The sequence below is a fragment of the Leptosomus discolor genome, chromosome 2, assembly GCF_034619465.1.
Source record: "Leptosomus discolor isolate bLepDis1 chromosome 2, bLepDis1.hap2, whole genome shotgun sequence".
NCBI classification, from domain to species: domain Eukaryota; kingdom Metazoa; phylum Chordata; class Aves; order Leptosomiformes; family Leptosomidae; genus Leptosomus; species Leptosomus discolor.
The window spans coordinates 16,698,132-16,721,619 of NC_141392.1; the positions used below are offsets into that span (position 1 = coordinate 16,698,132).

Sequence of the window (23,488 nt, forward strand, 5' to 3'; positions counted from 1 at the left end):
ATTAGTGAGTTAGAAGACTGACATATTTTGAGCTGATGAGAACAAGCTCTTCTGGTTTTTATCTATGACTCCTTTAATGCTTTAAATTCACATTGATATGCCACAAAAAACGCATTTTGAAGAAAGAATATTCTGACGGTCGCTGTGTTATTATTATAGGAACAATTTCAGAAATTATGACTAAGAAAACAACCCCACACATCCTCCCCCCACCTCACCCAAACTGCCATAAACTACTAAAAATGCTGTGAAACTACCTTAGGCAACCTCTATGGGCAGGAAATTCACACACAAGTCTTCCTGGTTTCCTCCTCTGCTAACCACTGCGTAAATTTAAAAGCCTTTTAAACTCTCTTGGCGTCACTCACCATCCAAGTGCACCCTTTTATTCCATACTACAAGTGAGGCCGTTTACCCTATTTCCACTCCATCCCAGAGTGGCTCACGCTTTCATTTAAGACAAGAGGTTATAAACAGTTTCTATCTGCATGGCTTGTGTTTGATGAAGCCACAGTCTGCTCATCCCCCAGGAGGCCCCCTGCCCACACCCTTAGCTAAGCTCCTGCAGACTTATGTACAAATACCTAAACCTATTAAAACAATACAAAAGCAGGATTCAGGTTAACAGACATTTACATCCATGTAAAACACATTTCTGTCATATTGGTAGAGTATCCATTAAGACTGCCACCTGATTACCAAACTTTTTTTCTGAAGTCCTTTTAGCTATGCTGGTAGAATACCACAGGAAGACCTATTTTTTATATATATATATATATATGCACGCATACAGCCATATATCAAAATACAACTACTGTATAGAAGGAAATGCTGTAGGTGTTACATAGTACTTTCTAGATTTAAAACTACTCAGACTAGCAAAGTGGTTCAGATTATTCCTTGCTTAAGGTCACTCACATGTCCAAAGCCACACATACACTCTTCCATGTTGGCTGCCAATAGGAAACTAATGATGCTGCCTATTAACACCACATTCCAAATAAACTAACAGTGCAAGATTTGCCAAGCAAGTGTTCAACGAGCTCTGTTCTTGACAGGCGGGAGCTTAAGAAATCAGAATTTTACATATGACAGGCCACAGAACGCCGGCTCTTATCCACAGAGCTTTAGAGTTTTCTTTACCCCAGTTTTCCAAACGGTATTTTGTTGTGCTATTAAGATCACTGCAACTTTGGAAGCATTGTATTAATTCTTTGGGGCAGTTACAGGCTTTGATACCAATTGGTTTCAACTGCATTCCTGATTAGTGCATTAGTAGCAATAACAGAAAGCCTTACCCTGCTGGGTCGTAGGTTCAATCGGCTGAGAGGCTGCCTGCAAGACTGGCTCAGAAGCAGAGGAGTCTCCCAGCACAGAGTTTAGAGAGTTCTCAACAGAGGCAGGGGTAGCTGCAGAGGGAGAAGGGAGAACACTAGGCTTGGATGAGGGAGTTGAGGCATTCGGGGAGTTGGGAGAAGGAGAAGCTTGAGGTCCAGAGAGTGACAGAGGCGGAAAGGAAGGCAGGGGGGGGGGAGGAGGTGGCGGAGGCGGAGTTGGACCTGAGGTAGAAGGTGAAGGAACTGGATAAGCCAGGTTTTCAGGAAGCCCGTTAGGAGCCGTGGGAGACGTTGACACTTGGGTCACTGGATTAGAAGCCGACACTGGGAGGACAGGTCTCGGACCAGCAGCTTTGCCTGGTGGACTGCTTATCATTACTGGAGGAGATGGGGGAAGAGGGGCAAAACTGGGCGCAGACCAGGCAACAGGCTTTGTATTTGGAGGCAAAGTCGCCGGGGCATTGACAGGAGAAGGGGGCCGAGAACTTTTGTTCAGTGGACGAGGAACCGTAGCATAATGGGGGAGAACAGGGTGGAAAGCTGAGCCTAAAGATGTAGCAAAACGTGATGCAGAGTGCCTTAGAGGCGGTGTAGGGGGAGTGGAAGTCGGTGGCGCAGAAGTCACTACAGCGTACTCCGGTGTGGCCTCTGACATTGGTGCTGAGACTGCTTTTGCATATGATGGAGGAGGTGCTGAAGGAGGCTGGCAACTGGAGTATTCAGGAAGTGGAGTGCTATACGGGGAGTTGTCGAAAGATGGAGCTGGACAGAAGATGGAAAGCAGCAGCAAAGGCAGGATCAAAAAAGGAGAAAGAGAAAAAGGGAGCTAATGAAGCAACAAAACCAGCATTCAAACAAAATGTATAAATGTAGACTACAGTTAGTACCAGAGGATTAGGCACAAGTGAAAATACTGTTAGGAAAGTTTTACATATTATCAACAGCTGATTTTCAATTTTACCAACTATTTTTGTGCCAACATTTGAATTTACACATACATTCTAGAGTAAGTTTTCTCAAATTCCATCTGTGAGATAGATTAGATATAGGCTTGATTAATCAGTCTTATCAGGTTTTAAGGTTTTATCTTCTTGTTTGGTTGCAAACTGCAAGCAAGTGTAGTGATCTTAACATTTGTTACAACTCCACTAACAAAACTCATACCATAGGCAGCAAGTATCATGATTCTCTTCCCCAGAAAAAGCTCCATCGCAAACTTGAAAGTATCCTCTTTTAAATAAAATCCTCTGCTCTAAAACTATTGTCTCTTGCATAGTATTCCTTGACTTTTACCATGAGCTGACTTATGTAAATTGAGTTTGTTACTAAAGAACAACCAAGTGCTTGACTAATGTTCCATTGTATCACCAAAATGAGAAAGCTTTCACTTATTCACTGAGTACATTTCCGCAGGCAGTGCATTATCTTACCTACAAATACATATGATCCGCTTCACTGAAATGTTACTACAATGATAAATTAAGCAAGACTTCATACTGAAAGGCATTTCTCACACTATTACTTTGCCTTATATAGGTACATACCTTCTACATTAACACAGTCAACCTGATAACGTTTAGGTTTTTCCTCCAAATTACGTAATAAATAGAGCACGTTGAACAGATCAAACAATAAGGTATTTAGAAATTTTAACTCATCATACTTTAACCAATGTTGGAGGTTATGGAGGAATATGATTCAAGTTCTTCAAGCAATCAGAGGGTATGGCAATGAAGTGAGCAAACAGTGCAAAACAAATTTATTCCTGAGTTAATGGAAAATTATGACAGCAAAGTCAAAGCTCTTGGACTTCTTGCCATAAAAAAAAAGTAAGCAATTCCAGCTTTGACTGTTGTTATACAACTGTATTCACTGCCCTTTGTTGCTTCTCTCCCACTCCATCACCTAAACACATGAAGAGCAGTCTGGTACTTGAATACACTCAGTTTTTAAATTCTTACCAGCATTTGAAATTCTTCTCTCTCTTTCCCATTCCAATTGTTCCCTTTCCAACTGTTCTTGCCGTTCTCTTTCTTGCCTTTCCCGTTCAAGTCGTTCAAGTCTTTCTCGATCCTGCCTCTCCTTCTCTTGTCTCTCCCTTTCTAGGCGCTCTTGCCGTTCCCTTTCTTGCCGTTCTCTCTCCAGTTGCTCCTGTTCTAGGCGCTCTCTTTCAAGTCTTTCCCTTTCTAGCCTCTCTCTCTCCAGCCTCTCCCGTTCCATTCGTTCACGATCCAGCCTCTCCCGTTCCAGCTCCTTCTGCCTCTGTTGCTCTTGCAACTGTCTACAATTGTGAAAAAAGGAAAAAGACTAAGCTGCAAAGCAAAAACCAAAAATATCAAGGAACTGTTAAAGCAAAAGAAGAGATAAACTAATGAACAATCTTTGCATCAGCGAGAACAAAAGCACCGCATTTGTACCTACGTGGAATTCTTCATTCTACATGTCATTTTTCTGAGCTGGATAATAGTTTTATGTTTACAGCAAAAAGAATCATATGTCAAATTTCCTCTTAACTAATCTAACATTCTGAGAGACAGCTTTCAAGAAGTAAGAACAGAAAGCTGCTGCTGATAATTTACTAACTGATGTAATCTTCCCTGTTTGGGATATGGAGTTACATTTGTTCTTCGCACAGTATTTTATACTTGAAGCAGTGAATAAAGGTACAGTGAAATAGCAGCAACACAAATACCCACTAAAAAATCCCACCCCCAAGCAAGTTACATATTTGAGATAAACTAGTCAGCTAGCATGCATCTGAATTTTACAGAAGCATTAAGATGTACACGTGTCCCTCTCCACTTGCATAATACTACACACACACACCTCCTAACTGGCATAAAGACGAGAACACCCTGAAGGCAGGGGAAAACTGGACACAGTCAGAAAAAAATCCAGGGTGCAGCAGCCAAGGAAACACTGCAGGGAGCTGGCAGGGTTTCCAGCCCATGGGAGTCTTTGCAAAGGAAAGCACAGAGGAGGAAAGACGTGGAAAGGAAGAAAACAAGTAAAAGCCAAGCAGAGGAAATATAAAGAACTTCCTAAGCGTAAGAAGGAAATATGCAAAATTTGCTGCCAGAGCCACTAAGTCTCCTGAAAGAAAGGACTTCCCTGCATGGATACAGCAGGAAAAGCTGTAAACAACACTTTTGCTTTTTTCTCCTCAATGTCTTACATATTTTCTTTAGGTTTTTTTTTTTTAAATTATATTTTTTAAAGATACATGTTTCTAGTTGGCTAAAATACAGCTTTTTCATTTTCAAAGCTTTCTCATGTCTTGGGGGAACTCACTACTAGAACAAAAATTGGGCACATCCTCCTCAAGCTGTGGCCAGTATGTTCCTGTCAGTACATATCACTGAAAAGGGTGTTAGTTATCGTCCTGTATTTGAATTCTTACAAAAAACAAACAAACAAAAAACTACCCAACTTTTAAAAATAAAAATTTGTATATAAAGCACATAGCCTTTTTTCCTGTCATGCTTCAGATGCAAATAGAAGATAGCTTCTCAACAAACACAAAGCACAGCTAGCTTTTAACTATAAAGCAAAAAGGAGATCTAAATTTTGACACCTTAAGCTACTAGGTATGCGTTTTCTATAGACTGCCACTAGGCAATCTTATTTGGAAAGGTAATCAGTAATTCTATACTATACACTTAAAGCCATTTAAAACTGAAGTCTGAAAATTAAGGGAACCTCAGCTATTTCATTCCTATTCGTGCCCAGAAAATACTGGCAGAATTGGAAACCCCAGCACTGTTGTACTGTTATACTGAAGTCCGCCCTCTTTCAGATCAATGTTTTTCCTTTATAAACAAAAAGCCTGGTAAATATTGACATTCTGTAATTCCTATAAGCAATTAAGTTCCAGTTATGTACAGCAAAAGGACTTTTCCTTACTAAACTTGTTACGCAGCATCCTCAGAAGCAGCAAAATACTTCTGCTCCTCTATCAGTTCTTCCCTCAGCTCCTTCTCTCCCATATAACAAAGTTGTAATAGCAGTCACTAAGAAATTAGGGCTGCAACTCAACTTGTTAAATGCTTGATTTTTAGCCCCTGAAGTTCACCAAAAAGTCTGGTAATTGACTGACACATATTTGGAACCAGTCAAGGATTTCTACAAAGTATCAAGAGAATACAATATAAACCACAGAAATTTAAGCTCCAAAAGAGGTATTAAAAATATTTTTGGTATTACATTTTTGCTTGCTCTGTATTGTACAAAACTAGTTTTACTCTGTGCTCTTTTTCCTTTGGATAAAATCTGTTATTACAGGAAAGCAGGGTTTTCATCATTTCAGCTTGGTCATCTTAGGCTCCCTTTTTGTAAAGGAGATGTGGATGCACATATGTTTGTAGCTAAACGGCTATTCAGAGATTTGTTTATTTTGTTCATTCTTTTTCATTCATTTGCCAGAAATTAGCATATTCTACCTAGAAATGTACACACTGTTAATCCTGAACCCAAAATCTAGATAAGGCATTTGAGGTTATAAACATTTCATGTTATATTTAGTTTATAAAACTAGAAGGTATCAAGTCACTGGGTTTAACAACACATCAAGCAGCTGCCATATATTTAAATTTTTTCTTAAGTTCTTCATTTCTTTACAGAAATAGAACCTTGATATAGGTCACTTCTCACATAACAGCATCACCAAGGCAGTTCTGCAATAAGCCATACTAAGAGCTGTGCCAGTTCATATTTTCATAAGCAACCTGGAAAAGAAACAGCAAGCTGCTCTTCACTAAGCTCCTTAATATTAAATTATTCAGGATAGCAAGGACAATGGATGATTACAAAGAACTACTGATAGATCTTCTAATTCCAAGTAACTGGGCAATAAAACTGGCAAATAAAACTCAACTGAGATATAACTGAAATGATGCAGGGCAGAGAGGGGAAACCTGCTAAATTTGTACATTAAATGCTAGACTTTGAGTCGACTACTGAGTCAGGAGTGAGATATTAGGGTTATGACAGACGGTTCTACGACAACATCCATTCGTTGACGTGTTCTGTTCAAAAACAGAAACCAGATGCTACACATTAGGAAAGGATTATGAAGCAACCTAGAAAATACCATCATCCTGCTTCACAAATCCTGCATCTCTGTTCCCACCTCAAAAGGGGGAAAACAGTAGAACTGAAAAGGTTCAAAGAGCAGCAACACTACGATCAAATGTACCAAACAGTTTCCATTTAAAAATAACTAAAGAAGCTGGAATTCTGCATGTTGGAGAAGACATCTATAAAACCCTGAGTGATGAGGACACCTAATGCAACAGCTGGGAGGAAAGATTCGATGCAACTAGTAAGAGCAAAGCTGAAAAGAAAAGAGCACCTCTGCACATCAGCAGGTGAGCTATGGAACTCTTTGCCAGAGTGATTCAAAGAAGGAGTAGGAAAAAGCCCTTGGGGCGGTGGGGGGTGTGTGTGTGTGGGGAACAAAACACCACACACACAAAAAAACAAACCATGGGACATCATTTACAAAACAGAAATTGCATGATGCACAAGAAGCTGTTGAACCAAAAATGCCCAGAGGATGGGGGAGTAGCAGAGGGAAGCATTCTATGTGTTTGCCCTGGCCCAGAGGGATTTTACTTAAAGCTTTTCTAACTATTGAGAGGGGTAAGTGCACATGTGTGTATAAGTATGTACTATACATGTGGGGAGTTGTGGGTGGGAGTGCATACAAACGTGTACTCTGTCTCTATATAGCATGTAACTACTTGCAATTTTAGCAGAAGCGTAAGAAGTATGCCAAAGTCAAACTGTTTGGGATTGACTAGTTTTCCTAATATGTGTTACGCTCCTAAAGCTTACCTGGGGGTTTTCTCCTCTTCAGATAGCCATAAAGACACACAATGCCCATGTGTCATACAAAATGTACCTAAGGGTTTATATGCTTTAAACTTAATCTGAAGCAAAAAATATTTCAGTCAATCAACTCTATCAAACTGTATTTGGCTATCTATCAAGATATAGATAAAAGGCAGCAAGATAACAACTTTCATCTACACAGGACCTGGATAAAAAAGTTCTCATTATTAAATAAATCCTCACTTTCTTCAGGAAATAAAGGAATAAACCCAGAATTTTTTGAAATGTACAAACAAAAACTAATGAACAGTTGAGCACTTTACTTACAGTATGAATGCTCTACCAAGAGAGGGCAGCAAAATACTGTACAAACTCATATTACATAAAATTCCCATTCAGAGAATAATTAAGTTTATTCCCATTACGTATTGCTGAAGCATCACTTTGTCAACAAGGAAAAAAAAAAAAACCGAACCTCACACACACACTGCAATGCACTGCATTTTTACAGTCATTCTACCAAATTTAATAAACCTTTTGAACAGAAAACCAAGTGGCACAGGTCAAAACATCAGTATGCCAGCAATGCCATCAAGCTGCTTTAACACAACTTAACAAGCAAGGATGAATTTCATAAACTAAGAAAGAACTACAGGTTAACAAGTGTTACAGTGGTAGCTTAAAAAGATTAAGAGCTCATTTTACTTATTAAAAAAAAAAGGATAAATTTGTTTGCATTAAATCCCCTGGTTTTGTTATTTAGCATTAGATAATGTGATTTTATTTTTATTTTTGTCAGGCATCAATATTATATTATGCAAAAGCATTAGCAGATTGAGAAGAATCATCACACATCAATTAACGCATTTCTGAAATGTCAAGACTGTGGTAGTTCTAAAGCACAGGAACGTTCAATAACATTGTGAAAGCAATACATGAAAACCCTTCGGCCTTATAAAGCACAGTATCTACCTACCAGGACAACATTTGAAAAAGCTAAAGAGGTACTAAAACTGCACCAGAAAGCTAGCATAATTAGCATTTCACTGTAAGATAAGGCAAAGTGATTCTAATTATTTTAAAAGTATGAATTACTAGAATCTAAGAGATAATTTACATTGAATAGCTGAGACTGCTATAAAACTGTACAGCACGTCAGTCACATGCAAGGTACTGTTGCACACGGGTTCAGATTTAACTTCAGAATTTCCGAAGAGCCGCTACCTTCACCACGTAGCCTATTCATAAAATTTTCTTTTTGGATTTTAGTTTCATGCCAAAAGAATCTTCCAAAATGTCACTTCGGAGTGTTGGGGGGGGTGGTCTTGATTTTTTTCTTTTGTGTGTATGGTGTTATTTTTAAATAACTTACTTTGATATTGTAACAGCTTTTCAAATTATTTCCCCTCTAGTTAAGGAGGTATGAGGAAGTATTGTCAGAAGATGAAGAATCATATTTGTAATGCTAACTTGTGACTCTTAATTCTACCAGCATTAATCCTGCAGTTCTTTGGGCAGCCAAGAATCGGGAGCATGACTACATTCTTGAAATAACAGAAGAACAACAACGCAATGAGCAGAGTTAAGTACACACTGTTGCATCCCTGCTAAAAAAAAACCCATCACATTCTGTGATGGTGAAAGCGCTTAGAATTTCTCCTATGTCACAACTGCAAAACAGAAATGCAGTTAATTTATCTAGGTACACACAAAGCCTTCCTAGTTTGTTCTGAATCACATCATAAAGTGAGTAACACTTAAGCAGCATCTCACCTCTTGATGTTATATGAAATGAGCCGATACCACATGCACATCAAGATCCCTTTCTATTATGCCTTTAGCAAGTGACATCACTACATTCAACAATTAGTGTGTATGATGATCAACTAGGCAATTACGAAACTATCCTAAATTAATACTGTCCATTACCTTTAGATCTGTACTGGGGTGGGGCAGGGGAAGGGAATAGGTGGTTTGTTTAGCCTCCGCTCCTAAAGGTGAATGCCTGACAGAGATCCTCTGGTCCTTTTGCCCAAAACTTCAATACAGTCAATTAAAAGAATGGAAGCCTCAATCAATTCTCTTAAAATATGGCCATTATGACATGGGTTGAAGAGAAGACAAAAAGATCTCAACTAGGTTTAGAAACTTCAGTGCTTACTGGTAAAACAGTATTCTGCATCAGAGCAGACTTAATAGCCAGAGAGAACCCGTCCTTTTCTGGAACACCTTTCACATCTAAGCCTGTGCCTTGGTCATTTGCAGAAGAGTTCCTGCAAGTGTCTCGGTTTCTGGAAAGACTGTCCTTCCACTAGAGACAGTATGCCCCAACATTAGGCAACTCTCGTTGTGTCAAAAAACAGAGCTGCTGTCACAGGGGCACCAAGAGAAAAAAAAAACCTACAAGTAACAAATCCTTGCTGAAACAGTTTGCAAAAGCGAGTATCTGTCTGCTCTGGCAGGTCACCTGGTTTCCTCAAGTGGAAGTTTTTCTGTATGTTCACATAAATTTTCAGGATTCTAACACTGGCTTGCTCTGCCCTTGGATGTAAGATCAAGCCATTGCATTTTTTCCTAAAAAGATGATAGGAAACTCCACTAAGACCATATATCAACCTGAATAATAGAATTCAGCCACAAACCCAAAAGGCTTCTTGTCACGAAGCCAGATACATTAAAAACAGAGGTACTTCCATGAACAGTACAGACAAAAGCATCTTTGTATCACGTCCAAATTCAACAGGCACTGAGCTGACAGACATTCCAAGATGAACAGAAACTGGTTTGAAGTATTAAATGTTAAAACTCACTGTAGAAAACAAAGCCTGCAGGAAACAAAATATCTTGATGAACAGACCTGACTGAAGTAATTGCTGCATTAAGTGAAGAAGTCAGCTGCAGGCAGATAACACACAGTATTTGACAGCTGTTAGTCATCATTTATGACCACACCAATTTCATATTCCATTCTTTCTTGGCTGAAAAACTTGGTGTCAAAGCAGGGCATCAAACCACTCCGAAAGATCAATAGGAATACTAGCCCTGTTCTGCCTGCTTAAAGGTGCAACAACAACAAGGATAGGGTGAAAAAATCACTAATAATTGAGTGTATTGAAAGGGCACCAAAAAACATCACTTGAACCGCTAAAAAATAACCCAGAATTAAAAATCATGAAACAGATTCTCTTGAAGGGACATGTTCAGGTCTGTGTCCCACACGGTGTTCTCTGCTTTTTTGAAAAACAGTTTCTCGCTTGTGCTGTTACCTATTCTAAAACAAATATGGCATGGCAGAAGACAGACACAAAGATGATAGCCAAAAGGCTGCTAGACAATTGCTAGCTTAAAACATTGCAGTACTATATCCTGATCTGAAAGTTACCATTAAGACATTCTGTATAAGAAACCAAACGTGATCATATAAAAGTATTCACAAAGTATGCATCTTTCATTCTGTGCTTCACTAGTTTTTTAAAAAATTTAAATTTTTACAACCCAACATAAACAATAAATCCAGGAATAACATGACTATGTCAAAGTTCTAAAAATAAGCGTATGATATCAACTATAATTAAACCCGGAATCATCAGTCCAAACCAATGCAGCTGTTCAAACTATGTTGTTGATCTGGCCATTAAACTCATGTTTACTAATTAAATAAATATTAAAATATGTTTAACCGCTAAAATACTTTCACCAAGTTAAAAATTTCATTCCGATGACTAGCGCTATGAGAAAATGTCTGTAGTATTCCAGTCCTTGAGTCTCAGTATGCCTCAGCTTTCAAGGCTGCTCTGAGCTCTTGTACGGGCTCCTCTAACCCTGCCTCAACCTATAGAGCAATAAACAAGACACTAATGTTTGGAACTTTATTCAAAAATGCTGAAAGTCCCAGCATGTGGGCACAGATAGCATTATCTAATGCAACAGTCACTACTTACTAGAATACATCTCACATGATGGCTCTTCTCCTCCCACCACTGAGTCACTGCAACAAATAGAGCAGCTGGCTGCAAACAGGCTACACAATGCAGAGCTGAGCTAGAGGCACCAGCGCCAGATGCAGGGTGACCTCAGCTCCATCTGAAGCACGTTGTCATCTACAGAAGAGCAGCTACCTTGTGACTGCAAGGAACTGCATGCACTCTATAGACAATCAGTTGTAACTAGACACAGTCGACCTACTTTATCACCGTTCAAACCATTTATAGAAAAAAAACCTAAAAAGTATTTAACATGTTTATTTTTAATTTAGCTTAATCCTCTGTTCATCTTCTGCACAAGTTCAGAAAAGGGAAAGGTATGTCTGCTACGGTGCTTGGAATTTGCAGAAACTCACTTGAATAATAAAAACTGAGTATCAACATTAAACTTGCTCTTCCATCTTTAATATTAAATATTTATTCATCACTCCAAAATCCAGCGTTTACCACAGAGCTCACTCTCCTGTATGGTCACGTAAACCTAATGAATACGTACCTCAGGGCCTACACATTAATGCTTATGTACCATGGAATGAACACACACCACCCTCCAATTTTGTAATTCATTTACAAAGAGAAAATATAGACTAAATCATGTCAATGCACATTGCAAATTTCCAAACAGAGGCAGCCTCCCAAGACCAGAGTCTTCATGAATAAAAAGTACACTTGGTGCACCAGTAACATACCCTCAGCAGAAGCAATCAATATCTAACCTCGTCACATCTTCCTAAACTCTCTCAGTTGCACAAACTGCACTTTGCATCATCTAATCTGAGCTCTTGCTGTATGTTCTCACTAAAACTCTTACCAAGTTAGCATTTTTGGTGTTTTTTTTTCCAAGTGCTAGACAGTCCGGACAGCTTCTACCTGAGCATACTGCACATAGTTTCAGAGAAATCCAGACAAAAGCTAGTCAACTTGATAAAATGAACAAGAAACAGATGATCTGCAAAGTTTGACTGTTCGAAGGCAAGAGGTTTATGAAGTGAGTTTATGTATATGCTCTAGTTTCAGCTTCCAGTTTCAACAGTGGTGGATCTCTGGTTCTTTAAACAGTAGTGAAAGGTAAGACTCTTTCAAATTATGTCTTTCTTTTAAAATTTGTATGAAATAACACTTTACATCTAATTTAATGCAAAATTATAAAGGCATTTAATTGACTATGTGGATTCCTGATTTTGAAACACTAAGAAAATCTAGAGGTCATTATAGCTATTTCCAATGTTCAAGCAGCTTTCCCCCGATCAATCACCACTGCATATAACACTTCTATATTGTTGATTTGATTTTCCCCGTACATTAGTATTAAGATATCTTGAACATTAGTATTTGGTCTACAAGTTGGCAGGTTTTCACCCTTAAAAAAATGTCTAAAATGAGGACACTTGCTACATATTATTTCGCCTTCCATTTTGATCATCAAAACCTGCTGCATCGTCAAATGCCTCCTGTTCTACTTTGTACTCAAGTATCTCAACTCGCATCAGCAGCAAGGACTTGCTTTGTTCAGCAAAACACCAAATAGAATTTGAATCTGATTGTTCCCACTCCCATTGATGCAGGAGGACCTGCCTGTTCTTATGCCCCCAACACTTCCACAGCAATCCTCCTCTCTTCTACCTTAACTAGGAAATTCCCTCTTGGTATCCATCAAACACTTTACTGAAGCCCAGGAACGTTGCATGAACAGCCCTCCTGCTTTTGCAAAAGAAAATATTATCCAGGTACTGTTTACTGTGCTATGTTTTACCTGGTTAGTTATTCTTTCCTTCAAAAGTAGTTCTAAAGCTTTTCACCCTACCAAAGTCAAACTAACAGGCTTTTATTTCCTTGATCAAAAGGGATTTAAGGTCTAACAACAAGCTTTTATGTTATAAGCTCAAACAGCATTAGTTGGAAATAAGAAAATAAGAGAAAGAACTAGGTTTTATCAGTCAAGCAAAAACTAGAACCAGCGTCCATGAAAAAGACTTGAAGAGAAAACTATAAATCTAAAGGTTATAAGATAGAGGTGTTCTAATAGACAAAGAGCTCAAAGACATATTAATGCTCTTTGACCAAACCTCATCAAGCCTAGTTTTCCTCACCTTTTCAATACATTCTGTAAACTAACAGAACATTTGAACTTTTCTGGCAGAAGTCAGATCACAGGAAATCATCTGTGCACATAAAATTTCAGAAAAAAAAATAAGGATCTCAGTAGAAAAATCTATTTTCATTGGCAACTCCCTCTCAATGGTATATTATAGTGAGTATGGTTGGGATAGAGCTAATTTCATAAAAGGGAACCACAATAACCAAAAATCTGAAAACACATAGAACAGATTCTAATCCCAATTTCATGTTTTACATTAAACAGAAAAAAAACCACCACAGAACTGAAAATTTTGCAGAAAGAGCAAGATTTCAAAGAGACATTTTTAAAAGTGTTAACTAAGATACTTGTCAGAACCATCCTTCAAACAACATCCATATTCAATTGCAGCAATTAAGGCAGCAATTTTGCCAATGTAGTCAAAAGACTGCTTAATGGAAGAGAGCTCTTCTCAGTCTGCAAAACATGTCAATGTTACCCAACATCTACAGCTATTCAGTGTGTAACCAGACAGCACCCATTACCTCTCCATACAGCCAGTTATTAAGTCTCTGAAAGCTAGACTTGACAGAACTAAGATAAACTTTACTGTGAATGGGAAGAAACTGAATGGAAAGAAAATGAAAGACAAAAAAAGACAAAAGTCATTATTATGTTATACCAGAACATACTATACCAGAACATTGAGGGCAAGGAAAAAAAAAAACACAAAGTCTTTAGGATGAAATAAACAACACTGACTGATGGGTCTTTTTGCTTCTGGCTCCTTTTGTCTCCCATCCTACTATGCAATGTAGAAGCTGGAGAGATCCAAATGGCTGCAGGCTGTCCCATGAAACTACCTCAGCAAGCTTAACTTGAAAAGTTTACGCTGATGTGACTTTGATCTGCTGGAAACTCTTAAGTTAGGCATTAAAAAACCCTTTGATACCATCTAAACCATGTCTCTGGGATGCAAACTTCATGCAGATTTTGTAACATGCACAGCACACAATACAATTATATGACAGTATTCCACTGACCACTCTCATACCCTAAACCAAAAAGCCAGCCACTCTATCATGTTCCTATGCCTATCTCAGATTAGAACTGTTTGCTTAGCTATAATCTAATCAATCCATATGCCTTTAAGGAAATCCTACTACCTCAAAATACGCTGTTCGATAAATGGCACAATTTCAAGAGCAAAGGAAAAGTGGAAACAGTACATCTGGCCACTAACTAGGGAAAGATTACAGGCAGTGGGAAATCAGTAGAAACTAGGCTACCAGGGTTAGAAAGTGACAGGCAAACTTTCCTTCCTTTAAATTATTATAGCTACATTGATACTGAATTGTGGGGTGCAGTTGTTTTTTTTTGCCTTTCAGTATTTCTACACGTTTTCAAAATAGCTCAGGAATTATATATGTAATAATTACTAACTTACAGGAGAAAAAAAAATTCTTTTACCATAGTTAAAAGACTAGCAAAATCTCAAAAAAAACCCACTTTTAATCTGTAAAATAAAAGGCATTCCTTTAAGTTTGTTAGTAAATAAGAAACTGCTACCCTTGTCAGCCTCTGAACTTGCACTATCTAAAACTAAGCAGCCTTCCAAAAGATGTTACGAAAACCACACCATATCAGTACTACTTTCCAGCAGTCACACACCAAGTTTTCTTTAACAATATCATCCCAACTCATGAAATAAACTAAAACTGTAAGCAAACTTGAAGTACTTAACAATTACAAAACCCCCTAATATTCCATTGTTGCATTTTGTAAACTTCCAACATTTTTCAGTACTTACGACAGAAGTCGGTCAAGTTTTGGTCCATTACGTCCCTGAAGGACAAGAGGCGGCTTGTACACCTTCATTATTCCTTACAATCTATACCATTTCTCTGCTTCTGGTGTCCTTGCTCTATTTATGAAGCAGTGATGATTTTGATGTTATTTATAAACATTAACTCATTAAATTCCCAAGCATCATGTTAGATACCAACTCAGTGACTCACATTCCTGACAATATATCATGGCTGGAAGAGAAGGTAAATTTACATGCAGGAGTAGCACACACAGGCATGCCATGAACTAATCTTGTATTTTAAAATGGTATTTGACATTAAGTAACTCTGAAATTATTAACAAATACATATGTCAACTGAAGTTGGCTCATTATCAAACAACCAGTGGAATTTATAAACACTGCCTGCCTACCACCCTGACAAAATGAAAAATAACCCATATAAGAAAACAATCCCTTCATTTTTGAAGATCGAAAATGGAAGCTGGAGTGTTTTAAAGCTTGTTATTACTGTACCTAAATGAGTTCAAGTTCCGGAAAAATCACAGTTATCGTCAGGTACTCCCTGACAGGGAAAGCATATGCCATTTGTTAAGCTTTTTAAAAGACAGTAACAGAGTTATCAATTCACCAGACAAAATCATATCATTGACCACCTTATATATATAATCTTGCTTCATAAAAACCTCAATGTTTTAGATCGCACATCTGGTCCTAGTGGCTTTACAGATTGTCATCCCTGCACAGTAAACAAAGCAAATATTCAAGTAACAAGCTCTGCAGAAAAATAAAGTAGCACTGTTTTTGCACTTTTACTCAAAATGTAAGGTATTTAAATCCTTTCTAAAATAGAGAAAAACCTTTGAACCAAAATAATACACTTTTGTTGGCAATGGTCTAATTTAATTCTTCAGTTCCAAATCTCCCCATGATTCCTGAACACTGCTTCTAAAAGTGAAGGAAAACATCAGCTCAGTTGAAGAGCTCCTTTTTAATATGCTATTCTTCAACAGTCACTCCTTTGGCAAAACATTTCTGAGGAAATGTTTCTATTTGTGCCTAGGAAAACCCTGAAGCTACAAGCCACGTAATTTAACGTCAAAATTAGTCCTTGCTTTGAGCAGAGGACTGGACTAGATGACCTCCATAGGGTCTCTTTTTCAACTTTAATTTTTACATAAGCAAAGTTTTTTTCTCAGACTTGGCATAATTTCAAAACGCATTTTCCTGATGTTAACATTGGAGTCAGTCAAACACTCCTGAATCCAGGTACACCTAACGGGAGGGATACAAGAGCAGCATTTAAAGACAACTACTATCAAGCCACACATTAAACAAAACCCTCACCCCCCAGACACATTTCATGAGCAACAGACTTAGCAAAGCCTGCCTTTCTACTGATCCATCACAAACCCCATGTTCCTTCCTACACAGTAACATTTATTCCCTTCCCTTGCATTCCCTGTAGTCTTACTGCTCCCCACAGAATTCAATCCTGCCCACGCTGCCTTTACCCTTTACTGAGACTGGAAATGTCACTTGTAGATAAGTTAAAAGTAATACTTAAACCTTTTCTTCCCAACTATTTACTACTTTCTACATTATGGTAGTAAGACTATTGTTATTACAGTCTGAAAGCTGCAATACAGTTACTACTCTAGCTTAGAGTTAATTGAACTGTATTATAACCATATAGTTGCAGTAGTAAAGAGACCAGACAAGCATTCGTGAAAAGTTTTAACAAAATCACATGTTCTTCTTAGGCTTTCCACAGACAACCTGGCTTGCTAGCAACATGAGTAAACACTCATTCCAGTTCTCTATCCTTTTTTTGGGGAGAAAACAAATAAAAACAAGGACCAGACTTCAAAGAGGACATTATATTAGATGAAAACAAGTAGAGCACACTGATCAAATGAGGAAGTGAAGACATAAGAATGCCATCTGCTATGTCCTTTATACACAAACCATTTCAAGAGAGACTTGCAGAGCTCTTAATACGGGGCAGCACTTTTTTCTGAAGACACATCTATCTACAATCTTTCTCTGAAAAGTATTTCAGCATTATAAACTTCAATTAATACAGCCTTCTAAAGGAACAGATGGGAAAAAAATATTAAAAGCCACTACTACAAAACAAAAAAACAAATCAAAAGAAAAAAGCTTTTTAAAGGTCTGTCAAAAGAAGTGACATAAAGGACTTTTATCGCGACAGACTTGCATGTAAATAGACATATCTGTAATGAGCTTCTTGCTATTTATTTTTAAACAAGGGAACTTTCAGATAAAGCCATCCCTGTCTAGATTTAAGAACATACTGCAGAAGAGAGATGGACAAGTATGACCAGTTTTTGATGTGAAAAGTCTGTTCAACACATATAGCTAGTTAATGAAATCTATAATATGAATTACCCCCAAATTAGTAATCTGGTTCTGCTCACCTTTGCATAAACAAACTAAATGCAAAATACCAAAATAGAAAAAAACTTCAATGCCAATTAGACCCAACATGTTAAAATATTTTTCCAGGTATCATTGAAAGCGATTAAGTGCATTTACACCTGGACCACCTCCTATTTATTCAAGGATCCTGTTCCATGCACCTGTACTGCATGTGACCTCAATCACTCCCAGCATCCCTTTGGGAAGGGAACAGCTAATCTCCTGGGAGTATTTTCACAGTAAAATAATCCAGGATTGCACCACAGGCAGTATGCTTGGGCCAGCCCAAGGTCTTGCTGTTTTCACTGAACCCAGTCTGATACCACTGTCCTAGAATACTTTGCCATTTCATAAACCATATCCCAGACACTCAACCTACAGCACTAACCCACACTGCTACACAACAGAAGTGGGAACACAGCAACTAGAAAGTTTGTTCCCAGAACTTGGGCACATGATTCATACATAGAGATTATTAAAAGGAACTGGAAAAAAAAAAAAACAGATGTCAAAAATGCTACAGGTCTGAAAAATATCCCACGAGGAATGGGACAGGGTACAGTGGCTTCACTGAAGGGAACAGCTTAGCTTGGAGGAGTGCCAGCTGGTCAGGGGAACATGGACTGTTCCCTGAGGGCAGCACAAATATAACCAATATTGCCACAGCTGAAAGTTAAACTACTAAAGGTTCCATAAATGTATACACTAACAGCAGAAAATGACAGGTTTCTTTGCTAAAGAACTAATACAGTATAAAGGTGAACAAGCTTTCCAATACAATATTTTGATCTAGTGCATCCACATTCAGGAAGAAAAGCTGTCATTCTCCACAATGATTTAATTCTCTACTTCCAAAAGTTAAAACTTCCTTCCTTGCTCACTGCTTTCTTCTTTATAAGCGCGTGTCAAAAACTGAAGACACCACAGTCACTGGAAAATTAATTAGTCTGGCTGAAAATGACAGCAGTGGAATCTTCCAAGGCTTCCCATCTGATCTTCAACTGTTTCATGACAGGACAATAGCAATTGCACTGTTTGACTGGGTGGAGATCACAAACAAGGGATCTAGCTACAATCAAAGTTTTTACACAGGAAAGCCGCACACATACAAATGCTGCCCTAATGTAAGAGAGTAACTGTAAGTCCTTGACATTTAATTTCTCATCATTAGTGAAGAGGTACTACATTCTTTAACTGAACAGCTGTTCACTTATAATACCATACCTTCTCTGGATTTCCAGTTCTTCTTGTGATGGACCATTTTGCACTTGGGAGGGAAGCTGTGAATTCTGTCGAGGCAATGTAGGACCTAAAAGCGAAAACAGACAGTAAATTAATGATCTGAACTTTTACTATGCAAAAAAGCACAAAATCAAGGAAAAAGGCCAGCCATCACATGACATTTTAAGAGCTGTTTACTTCTGCTTTTTAAGCCAAACAAGCTCAACAACATAATACAGCAAACAAAAACTGCAACAAATGCTACCTTACATATTCACAGAATGGGTTTATTTCACAAGGATGAAAAGGTTTCACAGAAATGCAAAATAAATTTTATATACAATAGAACTTGACAAAAGCTTTGAAAAGCACTCAAAGTCTGAAATTTTCTTAAAACAATGAACAAGTATTCTTGGAGGAACAGAAAAGGCTCAAAAAATTAAAACACTCACCTAAATAGAACACTGGAAATTGGAAAGAAAAAAAAAAAACAACAAAAGAACAGGAGAAAAAACATCAGAAGCTTATCATATCGAGAGAAGGAAGATACAGTATTTTTCTACAGGTCACGCCAAAATTTTAGATTTTACCTCGTCAACTCAGATCAAAGACATTCTTTTTTGGATAAGTAAGTACTTGTCCAAAGGAACAGAGGCATGTAACAAATGTATAAACTGTGCATTCTGCTGAGCACAAGAAATGCGAAAGAGAAGGACATGAAAATTTATCTTTGACTTCTACTGATGGGCAATTCTTAATCACACATCTTTCAAATAGTATATGCTAGATCCTTCATCTAAAAACAAAGAGGCTTTTCCATTTTCCTCATAAATGTATTTACAGCACAAAATCATTTTAAAAGAATTAACAAGTGAAGGGTGAAGAAGTGTGGAATGGAATACAGTAGATCATGAATGCATTTGTTTCTGTAAAAATGGGCAGTAAACCAGGAAATTGTTTAGATTATAGCTACACTTAAGATTATGGAATTTATAAGCAAGCAGAATTAAAACCAACAAAAACGTATCGCGTTCTGAAAAGGTCCCAAAGCAAAAGCGTGATTTCTTGCTGAGATTCCACCAAACTAGCTAGAGTGATGGAGTTATAATGAGATCTCCCCCATCTCAAATATCAAAATACAAAATTTGTTTGCCACCTGAACTTGTGAAAGTCATCCAAAAACATGAAGAGAACATGTGTGATATACTGAGACATCAAGGACAGGCGATATGCCTCAGACTCAGCAAATAAGTGCCCTGTTTAAAGGCTATACAAAAAGGTTCATTTACTCAAAACAGCAGAGTACTGTTTCCACCGTGGTCATAAAGACAACATTTGAAAGTTATGAAAGAGTATCCTGAAAATTATAAAAGCATGTACTATTTACTGTACTGTAGAGTTAAAAAGCAACACAATAACATACTTCTAGAAGATAAAAAGCAGGAAGTGTACCACAGAGGTTGTCTCGTCTTTATTCTTTTCAGAAAGCATTAGGTCCTCATACACAAGTACATGATGTTGCCCTGGCTGTACTATTTTTGCCTGAAGTATCTCCAAGAGATACCACAGATACACTTTATGCATAATTGTATGCATTATCTTTAATGCAAAAGGTTTAACCACAATGGTAATTAAGTCATCAATAAGAAGAAACATCTGTCATCACTCATCTGGAAAACTTTTCTGCTTTAAAACTTCCAAAGTCACACATCCTCCTCCGGCGTCTCCCCTGCATGACAGGTGGAAGGTTTTTATGCCCATTAAGCCATGAGGGCAGCTCCCAAGCAGCCAGGCTATTTGCTGTCTGCACCGTGCTGCAGCCTTTCATGGGCTTTCAGAAGTAGCCACAATCCAGTAGCAGCTGTGTTGCTGCTTAAAGGTGCTAGGTCCTTTTTTTTTTTGAACAAGGTATTATTGTGTGCATTAGCTCAGTATGGACCACCATTCTACAACCTTTTTACCAGAGTCCCCCCAACTCTTTCTTTTGCTAGCAGCACTGGACACCAACCATTTAGCTTCACTTGCACTGACTATTTCAACCAGCCCAGCTACCAGAAAACCTATTCTCAGCCTCAGACGTTGTTCTAGACTGCTGCCTGTCAGAAAACCATGTTTCTGTCAATTCTGCAGAACACAACCATCAGCAAGCCAAGATACCCTACTCCAGTAAGTTATGTGCTGCTCTCGTAGCTATATATACAAGACACAAACACGATTACGTGCTAACAATTAATGTGGTGGTTCTAGTATTTCTCATTTTTGCCATTCTGAAATGCAACCTGAGTATACCAAAGGTTTTCAACAAAAAAAAGTTCAGCTACCAAGGGATTTGGCCTGTTCTCTGACAAATTCCTCTCTGCAAGCATAGATTTTTAACAACCACCATGCTAATGGACATTGGCAAGTTAAAGGTACATACCAGGTGGAAAAGTGGTTCATCCTATGAAATTTATTACAGCAAGCCAAAACTTCATTGCTAAAACACAATTGTCTGGATAGTGGGACAGATAGTATAATAGATAAGTAAGCAGGAGCTAGCTAATAAAAAGCGCTCTCAGAGGCTTTTGAACTGTTCAAGATACTTCAGAAACATCAACCCCCAGAAGAAATATTCACAGATACTGCCTGGAAAAAAAGTCTGATCCTTCTACAGGCTCACTTTATCTTCAGAGACCAGTACAAGCCAAGTAAGAGATGAGGCTGAATGGTCTATTCATTCTGAGTTCTAAGGAAAACCTAACATCTTTCTTTTTCTAAAGAAAGCACAGATGGTGCACTCTGCAGCACACTAACAGACAGGGGATATAATTCCATACTAATTTGTTCAGCAGCCATTCCAGTTTCAATGTTCTCTGTTTTTCAGCTTATTCTCACCTTTGCATCACCCTTCCTCTGTGACAGTTCATGCCACTGTGTAGTGAGAGATGGACTGGAAATCCAATACATTAAAAATCCCAGGGGAAAAAAGCCTGCAAGAAGTGTTTTCAACAGCTAGATCAGGACCAGTTCTGGTTCTTTATGCAGTCACAAAAACTACTACGCTGGCATAGCTCAGAGAATAACATCAGACTGCTGGGGGCTGCTTGATCCAAATGAAGCATCCCCAACACCACCTTTTTAAACAACAACCAGAGTTGTAGTTTATCAAACTCCTTGACTTCATTTTCACCTCAAATTGACTTCTTACCTCTGCATCTCCATTCAAGAGATTAATTAATTTCAGTTGCACAACCCTATGAAAGTATAATTAGCAAGCTGGAGATGGAAACACATGGTTTCTCCTCCCTCGATGCCTTTTGGTGCATCAGTTCCTCCAATCTTGCAATTACATTGTTTGCTTTGGAGTTTCATACCAAACTCTCCATCCCACTTCTTTTAATGTCACCTGCCTTGTACTTGCAGTGCTGACATAGCACGTGGTTGACACTGAAGACATCACATTCCTATGAGGCAATAGCCCTAAAAAACCCCAAGTATTTACTGTTCAAGATTGGAACAATACATGTACTACAGGTTATACATTGAGCTACAATATGTATTTTCATCTGGCTGGACAAGCTTTCCTGGGAGCTGGAAACACAAGTACATGCAAAGTAGTTTTGGGGGGACCGCTGGCAGTTGGATCACGAGAAATCTTCCTCAGAACCCCACATATCTTGAAGTTCAAGAAAGCCAAAACATACAAAAAACCCCACTCCTGCAATTACTGTACAGAATTAAAAGGCAAAATCTAATTTTTAAAAAAATCTAGTACATTTAGAAAAATGTGGTCAACTATCACACATGAGAATTTTAGTTTGAGGGAAAGATCTCAATTTTTCCCCCAGAGAAACAGTTTATATAAACAACTCAGTAATGAAGAGCTCCTACCCTTTCATTTCTCACTATGTTAGTGCCAAAACTAAGTAACATTCCAATTACACAGTCTGATGTCCAAATCAAAGTATGACTGACTTTTCAAAGGAAAAATGGACTGAAAGCAGATAGCAAGTTAATTTATATATGTGTATCCTACAAAGATAAGGATACTGACTAATTATAATCTTCAGAAAAGATTTTCATTAAGGACAGTCTGAGTACACCTACTAAGCAAAGGACACACCCCAGGAGAGAGTTTAAAACCACAGCGAAGACCTATTTCTGTTACAGAATGTAAGAACTTTTTTTTAGAAGTGTTTTACTAAATGCTTAAAGGTTTTCTGAATGAATGGAAAGCAGGCTTTTCCAAAGATCTATGCTAAGAAATAATAAGAAAAATTATTATGGTGAAGTAACCTCTTTCACTTGTCTCTAGCTCCTCCTATTCAAGAGCCTGTCCTGCTCTAGGACATTACAGAACAAAGTCCGGGGAAAGTCACTAACCAGCCTTCAGCAGAAGCAAAACAGAACCACTCCTCAAAACCTGGAGACTTGTATTACAGATTTGATTTATTTTAGCACAGTAGTAAGTATGTTATATTTCTATACTGAAAGTAAATGCTTTCCATTTCACTTCACAAGCACTTTTACCTGATCAAGGTAAAAGGGGACAAGAATAACAAAAATATTTGTTCAAATACATTTGAATTTAAGTAGAGAGAAGTCTCCTATCAATGCCAGCAGAGCCTTAGAAACAGGGGACCAATAACCTGGGTGCTAGGCTTGGCTCAGCACTAGCTTGCTGGGTGACCTCAAGCAGGCTTTTATGCAGTGGGAAGCACAGACATAGCTTCAGCAGTAAAGTACTATGGTTGCTTAATGAAACTACAGTATCACAATCTTAAAGCAAGTATGGAAAGTTAAATATATC

General features: G+C 38.1%; 1 protein-coding gene across 1 annotated transcript in view; it reads right to left on the reverse strand.

Annotated features, from left to right (window-relative positions):
• The window catches only part of ENAH (ENAH actin regulator), a 130,338-nt gene that overhangs the window by 16,601 nt on the left and 90,249 nt on the right, over nucleotides 1–23,488 (reverse strand). Inside the window, exons 5-8 of the mRNA XM_086460366.1 lie at nucleotides 19,152–19,163; nucleotides 18,703–18,787; nucleotides 3,299–3,618; nucleotides 1,299–2,099 (exon numbers count right to left, since the gene is read on the reverse strand). Of these exons, the coding sequence (XP_086316492.1) occupies nucleotides 1,299–2,099; nucleotides 3,299–3,618; nucleotides 18,703–18,787; nucleotides 19,152–19,163 (1,218 nt within the window). The remainder of the gene's footprint in view (nucleotides 1–1,298; nucleotides 2,100–3,298; nucleotides 3,619–18,702; nucleotides 18,788–19,151; nucleotides 19,164–23,488) is intronic.